The following is a 20098-nucleotide window of genomic DNA, read 5'->3' as shown; positions in this document are numbered from 1 at the left end:
AGTGGGTGCTTGGATATTTCTTACATGCACTAATGGACAAAAGGGACATGGATCAGATGGGAAATGAATGTTTTCTGATGGGGACCAGTTGGTTTTCACTCACAAATGCACACAGGAAATAACAAATTGCTCTTCAATATTCCTACTGAAGTTTAGTTTTTCATATTCACTTTAAATTTGAAACAATTTAGAGTTTATTCCATAACAAAGCAGGGCTCCCTCCCCACATGTTGTTTACATAGGCATTCCTTCATTACGTTTTATTTCCAATCATCCCATAATCTAATTTCCTTACAGCCTGTCAGTGATCTGCCTTCCCCAATTCCCAGCGGGAGCTGAGCTTCACTTGCCTGTCCTCACAAACAAAACGGCACACATGGCAACACTAGATTTAGGAAAACTTGTGCTTAGCAGAATGACGAGAAAGGTACTCTGTTATTTCTTTCTTACTAAAGCCCTAACTAGAATTTGTAAAAATAAGGACTATGTCTCCTTGCTGCCCTCAGCTGGTACCGAAAATATGGTGCTGTCTTGAAATAAGTTTGTTCAGTCCATGCTCACTTCAAATCCAGGGAAAAGTATCTAAAAATTTCCCTATCGCTTGAAGGAGGTTAGGCTTCATTCACAAATGTGAAGGGATTCCAGCAGCCCTACCCAATAAGATACATCAAATGAAGTCACCCTCGTCTTTTATTTATTTATTTTTCTTTTTTTTTTTTTTTTTTGAGACAGGGTCTTGCTCTGTCGCCCAAGCTGGAGTGCAGTGGCGCGATCTCAGCTCACTGCAACCTCCGCGTCCCAGGTTCAAGTGATTCTTCTGCCTCAGCCTCCTGAGTAGCTGGGATTACAGGTGCGCGCCACCACGCTCAGCTATTTTTTTTTTTTTTTTTTTGTATTTTTGGTAGAGACGGGGTTTTGCCATGTTGGACAGGCTGGTCTTGAACTCCTGACCTCAGGTGATCCGCCCACCTCGGCCTCCCAAAGTGCTAGGATTACAGGTGTGAGCCACCGCACCCGGCCCTCATCTTCATTCTTTAGGAACAGAGGAAAGGACTGGAAAGAACAAGTCTCCTTGTTAAGGGGATGGTTGGGTTGAAGAAATTACAGGAGAAGGCCCTTGTCTGAGCTGGAATATTCACCTTTATTTGGACTCCATGACACCCTTCTTATGCCCTTGACTAAATGTGAATGTATTATACATGGTTCTAGATTTGGGGAAAAAAAAATCTCTTATGACACAAAATTGGTAGGGAATGGGTTTATCAGAAAGGGGATACAAAACACACTCTAAGCTCCAAATCATTCACTTCTTCTTGGGTAAAGAGCTAACTGAATGAAAGAAATTGATTTAACACTTACATTATACACCAACCACCTTTATTGGCTGCCACCCTAAATTAGTTTTCCTTAAAACAGTAATATTTCACTTTTACTGTTTTTTTTTCATTAAAGCAACACCATTGTGCTGCAAAACTAACTCTATGCAATTAAGTACCTGATACATGTTTTCTGCTTTTAGCAAGTGATAGAAAAGGTTATATCATCTCATTAAGAAAACATTTTCCTTAGACATTTTGTTTGGTTTTGGTTTTCTGTTGAAAGAGTTATAGCAGATGGCTATTTCAAAGATTGGTTCTTTCTCCTTTCACAAGTCGAGCTCGAAACATCCAAACATCCTGGAAATAATACCGAACAGAGTGAGTTTATGGAACACTTCCATCTGCCCTCCATTTACCTTCAATTCCACCATAACACAAAGTTGATTTCTAGCCTCTATGAAAGGTTAAATAGGGAAAATAATCCCTGTAAGTTATATTGATTAGTAAACAAAACAACTCAAATTAAGCTACTTACTCAACTCTTTTTAAAAAATTTTTTGGGGACACAGTCTCACACCATTGCCCAGGCTGGACTGCAGCGGCTCACTGCAACCTCTGCCTCAGTCTCCCGAGTAGCTGGGATTACAGGTGTGCACCACCATGCCCAGCTAACTTTTTATATTTTTAGTAGAGACAGAGTTTCGCTGCATTGGCCAGACTGATCTTAAACTCCTGGCCTCAAGTGATCTGTCCGCCTCGGCCTCGCAAAGCCTCCCAAGTGCTGGGATTACAGGTATGAGCCACCACTCCTGGTCTACTTAACCGACTTCTTAAACAATGTTAACTAAATTAAGTCAGTGGGTCCCCCAGCTGCTGTCAGTTCTGTTTTATTCAGCATATTTGTTGGTGCCAGGTAACATAACTGGGTCAATGTCATGTTTGGTTACAAAACAAACAGTTCACTGCCATTTTTCTGCATAATTTTTTTTTTTTTTTTGAGACAGAATTTTGCTCTTGTTGCCCAGGCTGGAGTGCAATGGCACCATCTTGGCTCATTACAACCTCTGCCTCCTGGGTTCAAATGATTCTCCTGCCTCAGTCTCCCAAGTAGCTAGGATTAGAGGCACGTGCCACCACACCCGGCTAATTTTATATTTTTAGTAGAGACAGGGTTTCACCACGTTGGTCAGGCTGGTCTCAAACTCCTGACCTCAGGTGATCCGCCAGCCTCAAACTCCCAAAGTGCTGGGATTACAGGAGTGAGCCACTGCACCTGGCCTTACTACTCTTATGTTACTTGTCTGAGCCATTTTGAGTGTTCTACTCCTGATGAGATGATAATAGTGAACATGGTATCAAGGATTACTGCTTTGTTTGGTGGGTTTTTTCTCCCTTTGCCCTTAATAAAATAATTTAGATGTTCTTATTTCTTGGTTCTTGTTTATTTTTGAGCAAACAGCAAGGTATGGTGGAAAGAATAATTTTCAAATTTGACCTGACTCTGAAATTAAGCTTTGTCGTTTAGCTAGCTTAGATCAGCCTCTGGGACTTGTTTTCTTGTCATTGACAGCATGGAGCTTATACTGCCCCACTGGGTTTTGGTGAAGAAAATAAGAAAATGAATATGAATGTGCTTTTGTACTTTACAGAGAACTATGTAGCAGAGGTTAATATTGTTATTCTAAATATAACTTACAGAGTAATTAAACTAAATGTGGGAGGTATTCATTTAGCACAACCTTGACAAACCTCAAACATAATGTATATATATTTGTTCTCCCTTAAAATTTAGGATGTTAGCTCAAAGCTCCAGTTGACAAAATGTATAGGCATTTTAGGTACTGAACAAAAAGAGAGGAAGGACAAGAATTTCTAGGACCTGCAAATGCAAAATCAGAGCATTTTCAGAGACGGGACACATTTCCAGGTTCTAAAGGGAGAAGCAAGATTCCTTTTTTTGTTGTTGTTGAGACAGAGTCTTGCTCTGTCGCCCAGGCTGGAGGGCAGTGGCGTGATCTCGGCTCACTGCAAGCTCCTGGGTTCACGCCATTCTCCTGCCTCAGCCTCCAGAGTAGCTGGGACTAAAGGCACCCGCCACCACGCCCGGCTAATTTTTTTATTTTTAGTAGAGACGGGGTTTCACCGTGTTAGCCAGGATGGTCTTGAACTCCTGACCTCATGATCTGTCCGCCTCAGCCTCCCAAAGTGCTGGGATTACAGGCGTGAGCCACCATGCCCGGCAAGAAGCAAGATTCCTGAGCTGGGAAGGTATTTCTGATGATTCCCGATGGCATGGTAGCATGGCACTGGTGCACAGGGGCCTACGACATGCTGAGGAGCCCACAGTTATCACTGCACTCAGTCTATCTGGGATGCCTGCATGCATTTATGATGATCTAATGCAAATTTAAAGAATAGAATCAACTTCTTGTTTCAGAGGTTGAAATGTGCATATTCTACGAAGTAAGTATGCTTGTTTATTTGCCTTGATTGATAATTTGTCTATTAATGATCAGCAGTACTGAATATCCATGAGTTAAAAACAAATAATTTGAGCCTGAGCAACACAGTGAGACCCTATCTCTAAAAAAAAAAAAAAAAAAAAGCCAGGGCACAGTGGTGTGTGCCTGTAGTCTCAGCTACTAGGGAGGCTGAGGCAAGAGGATTGCTTGAGCCCAGGAGGTTGAGGCTGCAGTGAGCTGTGATTGCCTGGCTAACAGAGTGGGACTCTGTCTCTAAAAATAAACAGTTAGCTAATTAAATTTAAATAATTTACAAGTGATGATGTATATTAACTAGGAAACCATATGAAATATTGTCAAAGGCCTGTTATTGATAAGCATTAGTGATCTTAAACTTCTGCTACATGCAAACTAGGCCTCTTATAAAACTCCAGATGCAAATTTACCAAAACAGAAACTTGCTCAAGAATTGCTTTCTGGGAATCTTACTGGATTTCCTAATGCATAAATACTCTATTATTTATTTATTTATTTATTGAGATGGAGTCTCGCTCTGTCGCCAGGCTGGAGTGCAGTGGCGCGATCTCAGCTCACTGCAACCTCCAATTCCCTGGTTCAAGTGGTTCTCCTGCCTCAGCCACCTGAGTAGCTGGGATTACAGGCACGTGCCACCAGACCCAGCTAATTTTTGTATTTTTAGTAGAGATGGGGTTTCCCCATGTTGGCCAGGAAGCTCTTGATCTCCTGACCTTGTGATCTGCCTGCCTCGGCCTCCCAAAGTGCTGGGATTACAGGCATGAGCCACCTCGCGCAGCCATAAATACTCTATTCTATACTAATAAACATGGCCTATGATTGGATCTCAAACCTATAACTTTCCTTCTATCCCTTCAGAAGGCTCTTTTTTTTTTTTTTTTTGAGACAGGGTCTCACTTTGTCACACAGGCTAGAGCGCAGTAGTGCGATCAGCTCACTGCAGCCTTGACCTCAAGCTCCAAGTGGGCCTTTCAACTCAGCCTTCGAGTAGCTGGGACGACAGCTATGCTCCACCCCACCTGACTAATTTTTATTTTTATTTCTTTTTTAGTAGAGATGGAGTCTCACTATGTTTCTCAGGCTGGTCTCCAACTCCTGGGCTCAAGTGATTCTCCTGCTTTGGCTTCCCAAAGTGTTGGGATTACAGGCATGAGCCACCATGCCCAGCCAGAAGGCAAGGTTTTGTCTTTGATTTTCTCTCATCTCAATCTGCAGTTTTGTTTTCCTTTACTGTCCTGTGTGAAACAGGACGGCCTGCACACCTCTGGACAGCTCCAAGACACAAAGAAGCAGCAGGAAGTTCTCAAGCCTCCTGCACGGGGGCACAAGTGTAAGTGGAAATTCCATTGTCATTTTTTGGTGGGAGCTCAGTGATGTCCCTAAAATGAATCTAAACCCAAGCACTATATACTGTCAAATAAACTAGGTATGAGAATTACGAAGCATCTGAAGAAAAGAAAAACCTGAGATTTTTACCTTGCTATTGTATACAAACATACCTTCAAGTCCACGCTATTTTCAGCTCCGTATAATTTATTTGCTATTCCTAAAACTTCCTTCTCGATGTTTTCTTGACTGGTGCCCTTCACGTCGATGTAGTGGCAATCGGCACTGGCGAAATGGCAGGAAATTGCCTGTGCAAAGTGAACAAATTGATATTGGAGAAAAACATCCCATGAATACTAGCGACCGAGCAGGGAGTCTTTCTTTTAGAAAGTCAATTATTTCACTCAGTATTTGATTTCTAAATGGAAAGTCAGGTCCATTGCGTCCTGTGTCAATCTCTTTGTAACTAAGCCTGTTTTTGTTTCCAGCTAAAAGTTAATTGAGAAATTTCAAAAGATCGTTAATCAGATGTGACATTTATTGCTGAAAGGTATATATGAGAGAGGGAATAGAATTATGTCAGCAAGAGGTCTTTAGTTTTTTCTTTTAGCATTTGATTTTCCTAATGAATGGATATCCCAAAGCCTTAAGAAGGACTGCATTCCATGGCAGTTTATCTCAAAAGTTAGTTACCTGGTCCAATTTGGGATGGATTGTTATTTCAGTGGCAATAGATTATGAAAAGAACTAAAAATACTTTGAGAAAGAAAATAATGCAGACACCTTCTCTCAAATCAGAAGGACATTTAAAAGCCAATACCAGTGACATATATTACCCCTCTTGCTTCCTTCTGAGGGTAAGGATGAAATTACTTGGTTCTCCCTATTTTAGAAAAAGTTATAAACAGATCTAAGCTGCAAAGCAATCGTTAAAACTTACCATTTTTGTCACAAGTGATCACACTTGTCAGAAAGACTTTCTACTTTGCCCCAAACAGCAAATTTCTAGGGAGTGGAGTCACAAACTCCATTGCCTCTGTAAGCCCTGGTGCCATATGGCACTGTAGCAGAGCCCAAGGCAAAGGGAAAACATGCACCCCTATATCTGTATCTTTATGTACTTATAGTAATATTTTTCCAGAACATTAAAGTCATTAAGCCTGGGCATGGTGGCTCATGTCTGTAATTCCAGTACTCTGGGAGGCCAAGGCAGGAAGATCACTTGAGGCCAGGAGTTCAAGACCAGCCTGGGCAACATAGCAAGACCATGTCTGTACAAAAAATGAAAAAATAAAATTAGCCAGGTGTGGTGGTGCATGCCTGTAGTCCCAGCTACTCGAGAGGTCGAGGTGGGAGGATGGCTTGAGCCCAAGAGTTCCAGGCTGCAGTGAGCTCTGATTGCACCACTGCACTCCAGCCTGGGCAAAAGAGCAAGATGCTGTCTCAAATAAATATATAAACAAATAATAAAAATTTTTAAAATAAAGGCATTAAAAAACATTGGGCCAGGCGAGATGGCTCACATCTGTCATCCTAGCATATTGGGAGGCCGAGGCGAGACGATCACTCGAGGCCAGGAGTTCAAGACCAGATTGGCCAACCTGGTGAAACCCCATCTCTACTAAAAAGTACAAAAATTAGCCGGGCGTAGTGGCGTGTGCCTGTAGTCTCAGCTACTCAGGAGGCTGAGGCAGGAGAATTGCTTGAACCTGGGAAGCCGAGGTTGCAGTGAGCTGAGATCGCATCACTGCAGTCCAGCCTGGGCAACAGAGGGAGACTCCATCTCAAAAAAAAAAAATAATAATTGGAAAATTGCCAAGTCAATATAGTAAAACCCACAACATGATTTGTGTTGTTGTGCCTGCACCTCGCTACTTGCACAGCTCTGAAGATTGTGCTAGTGTGGGGTCCAATAGTGTCTTTTATTTAAACTTTTGGCATTGTGCGCAGCCAATACATTGGGTATTTTGCATTAATTTTGATTTTTTAAAATTTCGCATTAAAATATTACTAAACTCGATTGCAGAGTCTTTTTTTGGCATCCCCTTAAATTTTACCCCTGGGGAGAGTGCCCCAACTTGTCCCACCCTAATCCTGACCCTGATGAGGCTGGTGGAAATATGAATGAATGGAAGACGAAATTTGGCCCCTAACCCATGGCCTCAAGAGACAACAGTGATTTTTTTTTTTTTTTTAAATAGAGGTAGGGTCTCGCCATGTTGCCCAGACTGGTCTAGAGCTCTTGGTCCCAAGTGATCCTCCCGCCTCAGCCTCCCGGAGTGCTGGGATTACAGGCATGAGCCACTGCGCCTGGCTTTCATAATCAATATTGACAAGGTTAGGGTCCTGAGGTCACCTGGCTTCTTACTGATAAGAGCACAGAAAGCCCAAGGTAAGCAAATATATTTCCTGGTAAATAAACTGGACTAAAGTCCAGGTTGGTTAAAAGCCACAAATCTTTAAAATGTTAATGCAACTACATTAAAATTTTATTCAATTAATTTGAATTAAATGAATTAAATGCAATTTTTGTTTCTAAGCCACGCTTCTGCAGCAGGTGCAGCAATGTGACTGCTCACCTTCCGGAATCCCTGGGTTTTGTTCTGACCAGATCCGTGGATGAGCAAAGGATGGAAGAAAACGGTGTCTCCCTTCTCCATCACCAGGTGCACCCGGGCTTTGTTTTCCTCGTAGTCCTGGATCCCGTGGAACATTTTATTAACTCCCCCCTAGAACAAGAGGCGAGCCAAGTCTACGTTTGAGGGAGTACCAGAATTAAAAACATTGTCAATGGTTCATCAGGGAAAGGAGGCATTTCTTTCTCCCAAGAGAAAGAAATGTCTAAATTAAATGCTTACATTTTTTCAGTATACAAAAGCCTCTCAGATATCTGGTTTTTAAGAGTCACATGTTGGCCGGGCATGGTGGTTTGTGCCTATAATCCCATCTCTTTGGGATTTAATTGGGAGAATTGCTTATGCTCAGGAGTTCGAGATCAGCCTGGGCAGCATGGCAAAACCCCATCTCTACAAAAACTGCAAAAATTAGCTGGGCATGGTGGTGCAAGCCTGTGGTCCCAGCTACTCAGGAGGCTGAGGTGGGAGGATCGATTGAGACGGGAGGGGAGGTTCCAGTGAGCCAAGATCACACCACTGCCCTCCAGCCTGGACAACACAGCAAGACTCTGTCTCAAAAAGTAATAGTAATTAAAAAAAAAGAAGTCACATGTTGATATTAAAATCACTGATTTTTTGGAGCAAATAAACAATGTGGAATTTCCACCTACCCTTCATGACTGCATTATACATGAAGATCTAGCTTAGCTTTGCCTTTTGTGGTTAATGCAGGCAACCACCTATCTCTTGGGCATTTCCAGCCTGAATCTGTAAGTGTTCCCAGCGTGTTCTCCTCCTCACCTAGAACTTTAAATAAATCCTTCATCTCCTACTCAGGAGTGTCTCTCAGAAGCTATTTCCCCAAAATAGGGGGGAGAAAATGCTCAATTTTTCTGAGCTCAAAGGCACTTATGTTACATCCAGAATAATGAAAGAATAGTAAATTAAAACACTGTGTTTGTTTGTAACTATTTCCCAAATTAGTTACTACTTTAGATAATGAGGTTATGTCTTTATTAAAGAAATTGACATGAGAAGCACCTTAGGAGTCAGGGTAAGGGAAGCAGCCCTTCCCTCTTCCTCAGAGCATCCCCAGTTCCTTTTGGGAATGGCGACATCCCTCTTAGACAGTGCTGAGACTATGACCCAGAGCCCTTCTCTCCTGGCCAGGGTGAATGTGTGACCCACACTAAGCTAATCATACCTCCCACTCTGCATCTGAGCAGGGTATCTGAGACTCCACACGCTCTGGAAGCCCTGCAAACCTTTCCTTTTGCCTTCTGTCAGCCAAAGCCCACGGCAGTTGCATGCACCAAACTTTAAACCTTAGCTTCGTTGATGAGTTGCACATGAAATGGTTTTTATCAGGATCCAGACACTCACATATTTTCATTTGACACTAATTATTGGTGCAAGAAATCTGAGACATTCTATTTTTTATTACTATTATTATTGTTATTATTGAGATGGAGTCTTGCTTTGTCGCCCAGGCTGGAGTGCAGTGGTGCGATCTCAGCTCACTGCAACCTCCATCTCCCAGGTTCGGACAATTCTCCTACCTCAGCCTCCCGAATAGCTGGGACTACAGGCACGCATCACGATGCCTGGCTAATTTTTGTATTTTTAGTAGAAACAGGGCTTCACTATGTTGGCCAGGCTGGTCTCAAACTCCTGACCTCAAGTGATCCGCCCGCCACGGCCTCCCAAAGTGTTAGGATTACAGACGTGAGCCACTGTGTCCAGACGAGTTAGGAGTTCTTAAAACCATGTTCCTCATTTCCTAATGAACTACAACTCATTCTCCCTGCTTTAACAATGGGGGCTCTTTCCATTCGCAGCATCATGGGATTCCAGGATCTTTTTTTTTTTTTTTTTTTGAGATGGAGTCTTGCTTTGTCGCCCAGGCTGGAATGCAGTGGCGCGATCTCAGCTCACTGCAAACTCCACCTCCCGGGTTCAAGGTATTCTCCTGCCTCAGCCTCCCGAGCAGTTGGGGCTACAGGCAGGCGCCCGCTACCACAACAGACTGATTTTGTATTTTTAGTAGAGACAGTGTTGCTCCATGTTGGTCAGGCTGGTCTCGAACTCCCGACCTCAGGTGATCCGCCCACCTCGGCCTCCCTAAGTGCTAGGATTACAGGCATGAGCCATTGTGCCCAGCCTAGGATCTTTTCTTTTTCTTTTGATACAGGAACTTGCTCTGTCACCCAGGCTGGAGTACAGTGGCACCAGCATAGCCCACTGCAGCCTCGAACTCCTGGGCTCAAGTGATCCTCCTGACTCAGCCTCTGGAACAGCTGGGAATACATGATGCGCCACCATGCCCAGCTAATTATTATTGTTATTATTATTATTAGAGATGAGACCTCACTACGTTGCCCAGGCTGGTCCTGAACTCCTGGGCTCAAGCGATCCTCCCACTTTGGTTCCCACAGGATCTTTTCACCTTAGACCTGAAGTGTTAATAGTCATCTCTCTGGTTTCTTTGCTTCTAGACGCCTATACCTCCAGTGCGTCCTGCACCAGAACATGACATTATTGTCCTTGAAGAGCCGATTTGATCCCATCACTCATGAGCTCAAATGCATTTAACAGTTCCAAGCATCAGCAGCTGAATGGATGCACAAACCATCGTTCATGGTGCAGCCATGCAATGGAATACTACTCAGCAATGGAAGGGAAAGAACTACTGTTGGCCGGGCACGGTGAGCCCAGCACTTTGGGAGGCTGAGGCAGGAAGATCATGAAGTCAGGAGATCGAGACCATCCTGGCCAACATGGTGAAACCTCGTCTCTACTAAAAATATAAAAATTAGCTGAGTGTGGTGGCTTGTGCCTGTAGTCCTAGCTACTCGGGAGGCTGAGGCAGGAAAATGGCTCAAACAAGGGAGTCGGAGGTTGCAGTGAGCCAAGATCGCGCCACTGCACTCCAGACTGGTGACAGAGTGAGACTCTGTCTCAAAAAAAAAAACAAAACTACTATCATATACAACAGCATCAGTGAACCTCAAAATCACCACGCTGAGTGAAAGAAGCCAGAACGGGACAAAAAAATCTATACTACGTGATTATATGTCTATGACATTTTAGAAAATGCAAACTAATCTGTAGTAACAGAAAGCAGCTCAGTGGTTGCCTGGAGCAGGGAGGATGGAGTATCTTGATTGTGGTGATGATTTCACAGATATGCGTGTGTGGAAAATGATCAAATTATACATGCAAAATATGTACAATTTACGTGACAATTATACCTCAATAAAACTGTTTTTTTGTTTGTTTGTTTGTTTTTTAATTAAAAGCTCTTCAGCCGGGTGTGGTGGCTCATGCCTGTAATCCTAGCACTTTGGGAGGCAGGGGTGGGTGGATCACGAGTTCAAGAGATCAAGACCATCCTGGCCAACATAGTGAAACCCCGTCTCTACTAAAAATACAAAAATTAGCTGGGTGTGGTGGCGCGCATCTCTAATCCCAGCTACTCGGGAGTCTGAGGCAGGAGAATCACTTGAACCCGGGAGGCAGAGGTTGCAGTGAGCCGAGAATGCGCCATTGCACTCCAGCCTGGTGACAGAGTGAGACTCCTTCTCAAAAAAAAAAAAAAAAAGGTCTTCGATCTTCCTAAAAAGTTTGAACTAAAAATTCCCATTCTTCCCCCAAATAAACTGCAGACTTCTAACAGTCTTCTCTAATCTGGTCCTAATGTACCTTTTTGGGCTCACCTCCTCTGCTGCTCCACAAAATACACCCCCAGTGCCCAGCCCATCTAGACTGCAAGCTCCCTGGGTCTTTCCTGTTCTTTGGTCAAGTTCAGGCTTGCCCTTGACCTTGTGCCTTCCTATATCAACTCTTCCCTATGGGACATTGTACCGTGTCCTGCAAGGCTCAGGTCAGACACCAGCCTCCCCAGATCCTTTGCTGGTCTCTGCAGTTGCAAGGAGACAATCTCTCCTTCCCTACTCTGAGAGCCATCAGTTAGTGAGTGAGACTGACTTGGTGCCTACCACACAAATCTGGGGTCGAAGGGTTTATGTCTTACGTCTGCAGCTAGGATTTACAATCTCGGATCCTATACAGTACCTACCCAAGCTCCCCACCTTGGCTGGCTTTCAAACACGTGTTAAGGGCAGGTACAGTGGCTCATGCCTTTAATCCCAGCACTCAGGGAGGCCGAGGTGAATGGATCACCTGAGGTCAGGAGTTCCAGACCAGCCTGGCCAACATGGCGAAACCCTGTCTCTACTAAAACCACAAAAAATTAGCCGGGCGTGGTGCTGCACACCTGTAGTCCTAGCTACTAGGGAGACTGAGGTGGGAGGATGGCTTGAACCTGGGAGTTGGAGGTTGCAGTGAGTTGAGCAAGACCCTGTCTCAAAAAACAAAAAAAGTGTTGAAAATAGGTGTGATGAATGTTTTCTCTGACATCCTTGAACTTTCTCTGATCCTCACTGCAAATCTTAGGACAATGTTTTGCTCAGAAAGGAAATGCCATCTCATTTGTAAGCTCTTTATAGGTACTGATGTGAAACAGAAACTGCGAAGGAGATTCGGATCAAGACTCAGCTGCCGGGCAGACCTACCTCCCACTTGGGGTAATCGTGGGGCTTCAGGGAGCCCTTGTGTGTGCCTGGGAGCACAACCAGACAGCCATTGTTCCGGTCAATGTGCTCCATCGCCGTCCAGGCGCAAACGATGAGATCGCTGGGCCTGAAGGGGAAATAGTGCAGGTCCTGGTGCATGGGATGACGGGACGTCTTCTTGCCTGAAAAGAAAACCTGCTATTAAAGGATGCTCGAAGCCGGGTGCAGTGGCTCACGCCTGTAACTCCAGCACTTTGGGATATAAAAATATATCCCAAAGTGGGAGGCTGAGGCAGATGGATTGCTTGAGCCTGGGAGTTCAAAACCATCCCGGGAGACACAGTGAGACTCTGTTTCTACAGAAAACAAAACAACAAAACAAAACCAACTGGCTGGGTGTGGTGGCATGCACCTGTAGTTGCAGCTACTTGGGAGGCTGAGGTGGGAGGATCACCTGAGCCTGGAGGTCGAGGCTGCAGTGAGCTGTGATTGCACTGCTGCATTACAGCCTGGGTGACAGAGAACGAGTCCCTGTCTCAAACAAAAAAAAAAAAAAAAAAAAATGCTGGTCTCAGAATTCTTATTCTTTGCCTGAAAAAACAATGACCTGTCCCCAGAAGAACCAAACAAATGAAATAATGCTACAGAAAATCAGCCCCAGAGAGATAAACACCAAATTGGAAATCAACACAGTGGCTCCACATCTTCAAATCCTGCACTCCCTCCTTCTGGGTTGCTGGTAGCTGAGTACTTATGCACACTATTTTCCAGCACGTGGTATAACATCATCATCTCTGTTGTGCTTTATTCTTTTTTGTTGTTGTTGCTGTTGTTTTTTGAGACGGAGTCTCGCTCTGTCGCCCAGGCTGGAGAGCAGTGGCGATCTTGGCTCACTGCAAGCTCCGCCTCCCAGGTTCACGCCATTCTCCTGCCTCAGCCTCCCGAGTAGCTGGGACTACAGGAGCCCGCCACCACACCTAGCTATTTTTTTGTATTTTTAGTAGAGACGGGGTTTCACCATGTTAGCCAGGATGGTCTCGATCTCCTGACCTCGTGATCCGCCCGCCTTGGCCTCCCAAAGTGCTGGGATTCCAGGCGTGAGCCACCAGACCCGGCCTTGTGCTTTATTCTTTTGTGACTCTGGATTGGGCACAGCACCTAGCATGCAGTAATGCATGTTCAAAAACCAGTCGCATTAATTACATCGAAGAGAGTGACATGGAGTCACATTTGAAATCCCCTTTGGAGTGGCTGATGTCAAAAAAAGTTCTAGGCCACGTGTAGTGGCTCACATCTGTAATCTCAGCACTTTGGGAGGCTGACGCAGGCAGATCTCTTGAGGTCAGGAGTTTGAGACCAGCCTGGCCAACATGGAGAAACCTTGTCTCTACAAAAATACAAAAATTAGCCGGGCATGGTGGTGCACGCCAGTAGTCCCAGCTACTTGGAAGGCTGAGGGCTGAGGCAGGAGAATCGCTCGAACCTGGGAGGCAGGAGGTTGCAGTGAGTCAAGATCACGCCACTGTACTCCAGCCTGGGCGACAGAGGGAGACTCTGTCTCAAAAAAAAAAAAAAAAAAAAACAGGCCGGGCACAGTGGCTCACGCTGGTAATCCCAGCACTTTGGGAGCCTGAGGCGGCTAGATTGCCTGAGGTCAGGAGTTCGAGACCAGCCTGACCAACATGGTGAAACCCTGTCTCTACTAAAAATACAAAAATTAGCCAGGCTTGGTGGCGCGCGCCTGTAATCCCAGCTACTTGGGAGACTGAGGCAGGAGAATCAAGAATTGTTTGAACCTGAGAGGTGGGGGTTGCAGTGAGCCAAGAGCGCGCTATTGCACTCCAGCCTGGGCAACAAGAGCAAAACTCCATCTCAAAAAAAAAAAAAGACAACTATAGTTTGTGACTCATAGTAACAATTTTAATTGTGTTAGTAATAATATTGTCTTCCTATCAGGAATGTGAGAATCTATACTATCACAGCTAAAAAGAGCTGATCAAGCTTAGAGACATCAAATGGCAGGAACCTGTGATATATGAACAGTTATGTCTGTTAAACCGCATTTTTGGGGAGCCAGTCATCTGAAAATTCAGCAACAGTTCTACAGTTAATATCTGAAACCATTACCACATTTCACTGTCGTTATGGTGTAAGTTATTTTAAGATTTACTCATCCAAAGTTTGACAGTTACACACATGATTAGAGTTAGACATCAGCTATTTTATTTGATTATTTTGGTTTGTTTTATCTTATTTATTATTTAGAGATAGGGTCTCACTGTGTCATGCAGGCTGGAGAGCATGCCATTATAGGTTCACGGCAGCCTTCAACTCCTGGGCTCATGCGATCCTCCCACCTCAGCCTTCCAATAGCAAGGACTACAAGTGCATACCACGATGCCTAGATATTTTTAAATTTTATTTTTAGAGACAGAGCCTCACTATGTTGCCTAGGCCACTCTCAAACTCCTGGCCTCAGAGATCTTCCTCCCTCAGTCTCCTAAAATGCTGGGATTACAGGCATGAGTTACTGCACCCAGCCAACCTTACACATTTTAATGAAACCATTTTTGTTTGTTTGTTTCTCCGTTACAATTACCAGAATCTGGAGGTTTGTTTATCAACATTGTGTGCATGGCCATAATATTAGGTCCAGTGAAGCACTCCACATATTTCAGAATCTAAGAAAACAAAAAAACAAAAACAAACCTTGTGGGAAATCAGAAGTATTGACAACTGGTACAAAGTACAGTAGCTATCCACACAAGAACCAAGAAGGCAATAGTTTAAGAACCAAGTGGTATTTCACAACACTGCAAACAAAGCATGAAAATCCCAGCCATTGGAAATCATTCTAAATCTATAACATGGAATGAAATGGGCTTTTTCTGAGATAGCCGGGAACGAAACCATTTTTTTTCTACAAGAAACATACGAGTTTCGACGAGATATTAATATAGCTTTCTTGTCAACCCAAGCCACAGAGCGTTGCTCAGTGGGAGAGCAGCTTCCTCTTCCTCGTTGGAGCCTCTGCATATGAAGAGTCCCATACAATTCACAGCTGTCATGAGTAGCCCAGAAGAAAGCAGAACAGTGGCTTGGAGGACATTTGACAACTGGGGACACTTGGCACTTGACAACTCATTACCGAGATCTGGGAACCAGGAGGTGACGGGAAATGGGGAAGCAAGAGTGAACAAGCAAAGCAGGTCCCAGACATTAGATGAAAGATGCTAACCCAGTAATGACATGGGTCAGAGTGGCCGAGGGATACTGCATTATGAAGAAAAGGCTAACATGGGAACCAGTGACAGGGAGAGCTGGTTTAGTCATGGGGCCTGGGAGCTGGGCTGCTGCTACCTTGTATATAGAACCCAGCAACGAAGGGGGGAAAAGCAGAAAGGGCTCAACACTGAGGTTGGGCGCGGTAGCACACACCTGTAATCCCAGCACTTTGGGCGGCCGAGGCGGGTGGATCACTTGAGGTCAGGAGTACGAGACCAGCCTGGCCAACATGGCGAAACCATGTCTCTACTAAAAATACAAAAATGCACTGGGCATGGCGGCACGCGTCTGTAATCCCAGCTACTTGGGAGGCTGAGGCAGGAGAATCACTTGAACCCGGGAGGCGGAGGTTGCAGTGAGCCGAGATCATACCACTGCACTCCAGCCTGGGCGACAAGAGTGAGACTCTCTCAAAAAAAAAAAAAAAAAACCAACAACCCACGATATTCAAATTTTGATTCCGCAAAAAAAAAAGACTCCAAAAAATGAGCCACCTTCTACTGCTTCCTCACTATTTGATCTCTCATGTATAAGGAATATTGGCAATTTGAGTATGAAACCCTGGAAAGGTTATTAAAAGCCTAGGAATCAGGCACACACTTGCTTTTCATAAAGCCTGGTATTTTTTGGCATTTATCTAGGCTGGGATTTTCTAAATGCCAGCCATTCAAGAGCCATCCTCACAACTTCTGACATAACTTGTACTGTTATTTAGCCAATGATTTCCCTACCCTTAGTTAGCTTACTTCTTTTTTTTTTTTTTTTTTTTTGAGATGGAGTCTCGCTCTGTCGCCCAGGCTAGAGTGCAATGACGTGATCTGGGCTCACTGCAACCTCTGCCTCCCGGGTTTAAGCGATCCTCCTGCCTCAGCCTACTGAGTAGCTGGGATTACAGGCGTCCGCCACCACGCCCGGCTAATTTTTGTATTTTTAGTAGAGACGGGGTTTCACCATGTGTCTCAGGCTGGTCTCAAACTTCTGACCTCACGATCTGCCCGCCTCGGCCTCCCAAAGTGCTGGGATTACAGGCGTGAGCCACCGCGCCTGGCAGTTAGCTCACTTCTTTTATTCAATCTTTGTTTTTTTTTTTTCTTTTTTTCCAATACAGACAGTGGTCTCACTATGTTGCCCAGACTGGTCTTGAACTCCTGGCCTCAAGTGATTCTCCTGTTTCAGCCTCCCAAAGTGCCACTTCGCCTGGCCTTTTTATTTAATCTTGTCCTAATTAACAACATTCTTGAAATCATGAGTTTGGTAGACTGTTGAGTTTTTTTCCAATACATTTAAAAATAAATATCTATTAAAATAATTTATACCTCCTAAAATCATGGCACAGACCACCAGATACTGGTCCCACTCTTCAGAAATCTAGGACATTGGCCAGGCGCAGTGACTCATGCCTGTAATCCCAGCACTTTGGGAGGCTGAGGTGGGTGGGTCACGAGGTCAGAAGTTCAAGACCAGCCTGAGCAACATGGTGAAACCCTTTTATTACTAAAAATACAAAAATTAGCCGGGTGTGGTGACAGGCGCCTATAAACCTAGCTACTCGGGAGGCTGAGGCAGGATAATCACTTGAACCTGGGAGGCAGAGGTTGCAGTGAGCCGAGATTGCACCACTGCACTCCAGCGTGGGCAACAGAGTGAGACTCTGTCTCCAGAAAACAAAACAAAACAAAATAAAACTCACTGATTTTACACAGTTCAACTCCTTTCCATATCCAGCTCTAAGAGCAGTGGTTCCTGGGCTCAAGCGATCCACCTGCCTCAGCCTCCCAGAGTGCTCGAATTACAGGAGTGAGCCACCACGCCTGGCCAAATCAGCGGGTTTTACAGGCAGGCATACATGCTGGCAATTAAGCAGAAGCAAAGCAAGGGTGGTCTCTGACCTCCGGGAGAGTGCAGTATCTGAAGAGCTCCTTATCTTCCTGGAAATCCTGGACCTTCGTGATCATCTTCTCACTTGGAGCATATTCTGATTTCGAAATGGTCACATCTCTCATTACTGTTAATCCTAATGGTTTCACCTCCTTTCTGCAGATTTTTTCAAATTCATTCCTAGAAAATTTAATTTGCAAATGATGTCGTTACCACTGGCTCCAAGCACCTGCCCTGCCCTCCTCTGTGGAAAGGGTTGCAGACTTGAGAGGCGGTTTCTCTGCACTAAGTTGGCCTCCAGCTTGAGGTAGAATAATTCCAATGAAGGCGAGGACAAACTGTCCGGCTAGAATCCACTCCCAGAATTAAATTATTCCCTAGTTTAGCATACCAGTAGGGAAGTCTTTGTATGATTTGGTTGCATTGTAATAATAATAGCAAACACTTTGTAACACTTACCATGTGCCCAGCTCTGTTCAAAGTGCTTTCCATATATTTCACCTTATTTAGTCCTAACAACAACACTAGGACATAAGTGCTATTATTATCCCCATTTTACAGATGAGGAAACAGAGGCATGGGATGTGAAGTAAATTGCCCCAGGACACATGATATTAAGGGGTGGTGCTGAGACTGAAGCCCAGGCATGGTGACTCCCAACTGTAATCCCAGCAACTCAGGAGGGTGAGGCCAGGAGTTCAAGACCAGCCTGGGCAACATAGTGAGACTCCCTATCTCTAAAAACAAAGAAATAAAAAATTAGCCGGGTATGGTGGTGCACACCTGTGGTCCCAGCTACTCAGGAGACTGGGGCAGGAGGATCGCTTGAGCCCAGGAACTTGAGGCCACAGTAAGCTATGATTGTACCACTGCACTCCAGCCTACGCAACAGAGTGAGACCCTTTCTCTACAAAAAATAAAAAGCCAGTCTGGCACCAGAGCCCACGCTTCTAAACGCTTCTCAACAAACCAAATCATTAAAAAACATCTGTAAAGGCAGGGGTGAATCCACCTTGTATTCTCATTACATGCACACAATACATACTTTTGTAAAATAACAAATAGTGTTACTGTACCGAAAGCGTTGAATGTCAGCATCAGGTACAAGATTTTTGATTATTAGAAACCCATTTTCTTCATAAAATTTTCTCTGTTCCAGGGTTAGAACATTATTATCCAGAGTATACCTAAAGGAGAAAAAGAATCCCAAAATAAGTTAAATTTTTAAATTACAGGCTAGGCACAACGGCTCACACCTGTAATCTTTGCACTTTAGTGGGTCCAGGCAAGTGGATCACTTGAGGTCAGGAGTTTGAGACTAGCCAGGCAACATGATGAAACCCCGTCTCTACAAAAAATACTGGTTGTGCCACTCCACTCCAGCTCGGGCAACAGAGTGATACCCTGTCTCAAAAAAAAAAAAAATTTAAATTACTTCCTAAAAATATGTATCAAGAACCTGAGGCTGGGTGTGGGGGCTCACGCCTATAATCCCAGCCCTTCGGGAGGCCAAGGCAGGTGGATCGCCTGAGGTCAGGAGTCTGAGACGAATCTGACCAACATGGTGAAATCCCATCTCTACTAAAAACACAAAATTTAGCCAGGCATGGTGGTGGGCACCTGTAATCCCAGCTACTCGGGAGGCTGAGGCAAAAAAATCGCTTGAACCTGGGAGGCAGAGGTTGCAGTGAGCTCTGATCATGCCACTGCACTCCAGCCTGGGCGACAGAGCAAGACTCCATCTCAAAAAAAAAAAAAAAAAAAAAAAACAAGAACCTAAGAAACGTTCATGCCCTCCTTCAATCCAGTATTTCTAAGACCAAGGAAATAATCTGAAAACTTACGCTTTATATTCAAAATGTTAACCGTGGTCACCAAAAAAAGTGCATTAGTGGGCCGGGCACGGTGGCTCATGCCTGTAATCCCAGCTCTTTGGGAGGCTGAGGCAGGTGGATCACCTGAGGTCGGGAGTTCGAGACCAGCCTGACTAACATGATGAAACCCCACCTCTACTAAAAATACAAAAATTAGCGTGCCTGTAATCCCAGCTACTCAGGAGGCCGAGGCAGGAGAATCACTAGAACCCGGGGGATCGGAGATTGCAGTGAGCCAGGATGGCACCAGTGCACTCCAGCCTGGGTGACAGAGCAAGACTCTGTCTCAGAAAAAAAAAAAAAAAAAGTGAAATAGTGGAAGAAAAATTAACTACTGACACTGTGTTCACTCAGTGGGATATGCCTCAGACATTAAAAATTAAGGCCATATAATAGTATGGACGGTGGGCGCGGTGGCTCATGCCTGTAATCCTAGCTTTGGGAGGCTGAGGCGGGCGGATCACGAGGTCAGGAGATCGAGACCATCCTGGCTAACACGGTGAAACCCGTCTCTATTAAAAATACAAAAAATTGCCGGGCGCGGTGGCTCACGCTTGTAATCCCAGCACTTTGGGAGGCCGAGGCGGGCAGATCACGAGGTCGGGAGATCGAGACCACGGTGAAACCCCGTCTCTACTAAAAATACAAAAAATTAGCCAGGCGTGGTGGCGGGCGCCTGTAGTCCCAGCTACTCGGAGAGGCTGAGGCAGGAGAATGGCGTGAACCCGG

General features: G+C 44.7%; 1 protein-coding gene across 9 annotated transcripts in view; it reads right to left on the bottom strand.

The window, feature by feature from the left end:
- Positions 1-20098, bottom strand: part of LOC116472859 (phytanoyl-CoA dioxygenase, peroxisomal) — a 77824-nt gene that overhangs the window by 54086 nt on the left and 3640 nt on the right. For 8 of the 9 annotated variants that reach the window (XR_009211178.1, XR_009211179.1, XM_058431826.1 and 5 more), the window contains 6 exons: positions 18572-18682; positions 17507-17675; positions 14932-15013; positions 12333-12514; positions 7723-7872; positions 5317-5451 (listed from right to left, as the gene is read on the bottom strand). Coding sequence is in view for 7 of the 9 variants with exons in the window: in XM_058431826.1 (XP_058287809.1) it covers positions 5317-5451; positions 7723-7872; positions 12333-12514; positions 14932-15013; positions 17507-17675; positions 18572-18682 (829 nt within the window). In the remaining 2 variants the exon portion in view is untranslated. Of the gene's footprint in view, positions 1-1360; positions 1677-5316; positions 5452-7722; positions 7873-12332; positions 12515-14931; positions 15014-17506; positions 17676-18571; positions 18683-20098 lie in introns of those variants that run through there. The other variant, XM_032160165.2, reaches the window with a different exon arrangement.

This window comes from Hylobates moloch, unplaced genomic scaffold, assembly GCF_009828535.3.
Source record: "Hylobates moloch isolate HMO894 unplaced genomic scaffold, HMol_V3 SCAFFOLD_2, whole genome shotgun sequence".
NCBI classification, from domain to species: domain Eukaryota; kingdom Metazoa; phylum Chordata; class Mammalia; order Primates; family Hylobatidae; genus Hylobates; species Hylobates moloch.
The sequence above is the reverse complement of the archived record's forward strand: the minus strand, read 5'-3'. Positions and strand labels throughout refer to the sequence as shown.